The sequence below is a fragment of the Anarrhichthys ocellatus genome, unplaced genomic scaffold (assembly GCF_004355925.1).
Source record: "Anarrhichthys ocellatus isolate YVR2014 unplaced genomic scaffold, GSC_Weel_1.0 scaffold5511, whole genome shotgun sequence".
NCBI lineage: Eukaryota > Metazoa > Chordata > Actinopteri > Perciformes > Anarhichadidae > Anarrhichthys > Anarrhichthys ocellatus.
Window position 1 is genome coordinate 900 of NW_022285485.1, and position 2,552 is coordinate 3,451.

The 2,552-nt window shown below is 40.3% G+C and overlaps 1 protein-coding gene across 1 annotated transcript; it reads left to right on the top strand.

Moving 5' to 3' along the window:
* Positions 1-643: 643 nt before the first annotated feature.
* LOC116379915 (histone H1-like) lies at positions 644-1,930 on the top strand. Its single transcript, XM_031841873.1, has one exon. The coding sequence runs from the start codon at positions 698-700 to the stop codon at positions 1,346-1,348; it is 651 nt and encodes a 216-aa protein (XP_031697733.1). The 5' UTR covers positions 644-697; the 3' UTR covers positions 1,349-1,930.
* Positions 1,931-2,552: the final 622 nt, after the last annotated feature.

Genomic DNA, 2,552 nt, shown 5'->3' on the forward strand with positions numbered 1-2,552 from the left:
GTTAGTGGCTGTGTAACTAAGACCATTTGTGTTTTTACACCGTTCTCTATCTATCTATATCACACATTTCAGATTGTTATAAATATGTAACTATGATTGATTGTCATTAATTAGAGATAGCACTCTAATAAATAAAGGGCACACTGTGTCAGGAAGTGGAGAACTCAGCCAGTGGCCTATTCCAACAGGAGTGTGTTTGCAGACACCAGATTAACCTCCGTTTAATAAAAAAATATGAACAAGAGTAAAGTGTTTTTACATTGGATCTCTGAACAAACATCTCTTCTCACTGTCAAACTCGTTTTATTGGGCTTTTAATGCATTTGAAAGCATTTAGGAGAGAAATCACAAGGAAAAGACCCTCAGCAGCGTTTCACACAGCAGACGATGGGAGACGTTTAAACACTTTAAAATCAAAATAAAGAAAAGTATTGAAGTTTAGTTGGCTTACATATGAAGGTAAACTCCTTCGCTATTAGTTCGATTACATTGTATACTTTAGTTCTTCCTCCAGATATGTTTTTTATACATTTAATGGCGAAGAGAAAACACAAGTGACACAGTTTTCCTGCTGCACTGGTGAGAGGCAGGCTGGGTTGAGTCTCTACGGTTCTCATGGTGTGTTTAAGTTCCTCTCATGGCTCGGAGTTTTCTATCAGCCATAACAGACTAGCAGAGAAGATTTATAGACAGTACAATGGCAGAACTCGCTCCAGCACCTGCACCGGCTACCCCGGTGAAAGCCCCGAAGAAGAAGGCCTCCTCCAAGCCGAGCAAGAAGTCCGGTCCCGGCGCCGGCGAGCTCATCCTGAAAGCGGTGACCGCCTCCAAGGGCCGTAATGGTATCTCCTACGTGGCCGTGAAGAAGTACATGGCCGCTCAGGGCTACGACGTGAAGCAGAACAGCGCCCACATCAAACGCGCCGTCAGGAAGCTGTTGGCGGGAGGATCCCTCGTCCAGCTCAAGGGAAGCGGTGCCACCGGCTCCTTCAAGGCAGCCAAGCCCGCTGAGAAGCCCAAGAAGTCGGCGGCAGCGGCGAAGAAGTCCGCCGTCAAACCCAAGAAGCCTGTCGCAGCGAAGAAGCCCGCCGCCGCCAAGAAGTCCGCCGTGGTCGCCAAGAAGCCAAAAGCAGCCAAGCCGACTCCCAAGAAGGCGAAGAAACCCGCTGTGGCCAAGAAAACATCCGTGAAGAAGATCACAAAGAGCCCGAAGAAGGCGATGGTCAAGAAGGCGGCTTCACCCAAGAAAACCGCAAGGAAGGCCGTCAAAGCCAAACCAGCGAAGAAGGCAGCAGTGGCTAAAAGACCAGCGAAGAGGGCAGCAGCCAAGAAACCAGCGAAGAAGTAAACTTTTAAAAGTTTGTTTCATAGCAACCACAAAAGGCTCTTTTAAGAGCCACCCAAATACACCAAAAGAGCACAAGTCCTAAATATTATTGTTATTAAATATGTTTATTTATTATCATATAAATAATTACTGTTAATGAGTTCAAACAATCATTTTAAGACACCATGAGATGCAGAATATAAGAATACTTTGAATGCAAATATCAATAAAGTAAGTTATGTATAGTGAGAAGCAAACTGACAATAAGCTTAATTTAAATATAGATTAGAAGCCTGAAATCAAACTAAAGATAGTTTAAAAAGCACAAATAAATAAAACCGTACAAGTGTAGAGTCACCAAATTATTTTACTATTAAATTGAACTAAGTACACATAAAGTGATGTACTTAAGTACACGTTTGAGGTACTTTATTTGAGTATTTTCTCCGCAGTCAACTTTACATATTTAACTACACAGACTGACTTTACTGCGTTTGTTTCACAGCTTTACTCACTTTAACAATTATCATTTTTGAGAACTTGCGTGATGACGTTTCTCACTATTTTTTTAAAAACCCAAAAATATATCGGGAATTAAATGTTTCAAATGTGCTACAACTGTAAAAAAAAAAGTTTTTACATTAATAACTTAATAATAATAATCTAATGATATATGTTTAGTAATCATAGTGACGTCAGCAGGGTCTCTTTATCAGCTGATGTTAAATATAACTTCACTTTATTTACATTATGTAATATAGAAGCACATAATTAATACTTTATTAAGTCTTTATTCAAATTTGTTAAAATATCCTGAAAATATTATGATGTGCTGATTATTATGGTTCCATTACTTTATTTTTATTTCATCATGTAAATGATACTAAATGTTATTCTTTATACATTTTATAGTTGTATGTTATTTTGGTAATGTGTGTATTTTTACCCGAGATGTCTTATTTTGTAATTCCCTCTTCGGGCGGGAGTGTTGTGCTTTGCTGGGTGACGTAGTCGTCTCTGATTGGATGATCGTACTAATGTACCGCACCAATGAGCGAGCAGACGTTCCTTTATAGTCTGAGCTTCTACAGCGATGAAATATTCTTCTTCACTAGTGTAAGCCGAAGCAGTCTTACACTATCTACAAAATGTCTGGACGTGGTAAGGGAGCCGGAAAGGTCAGAGCGAAGGCCAAGACCAGGTCCTCTCGTGCCGGGCTTCAGTT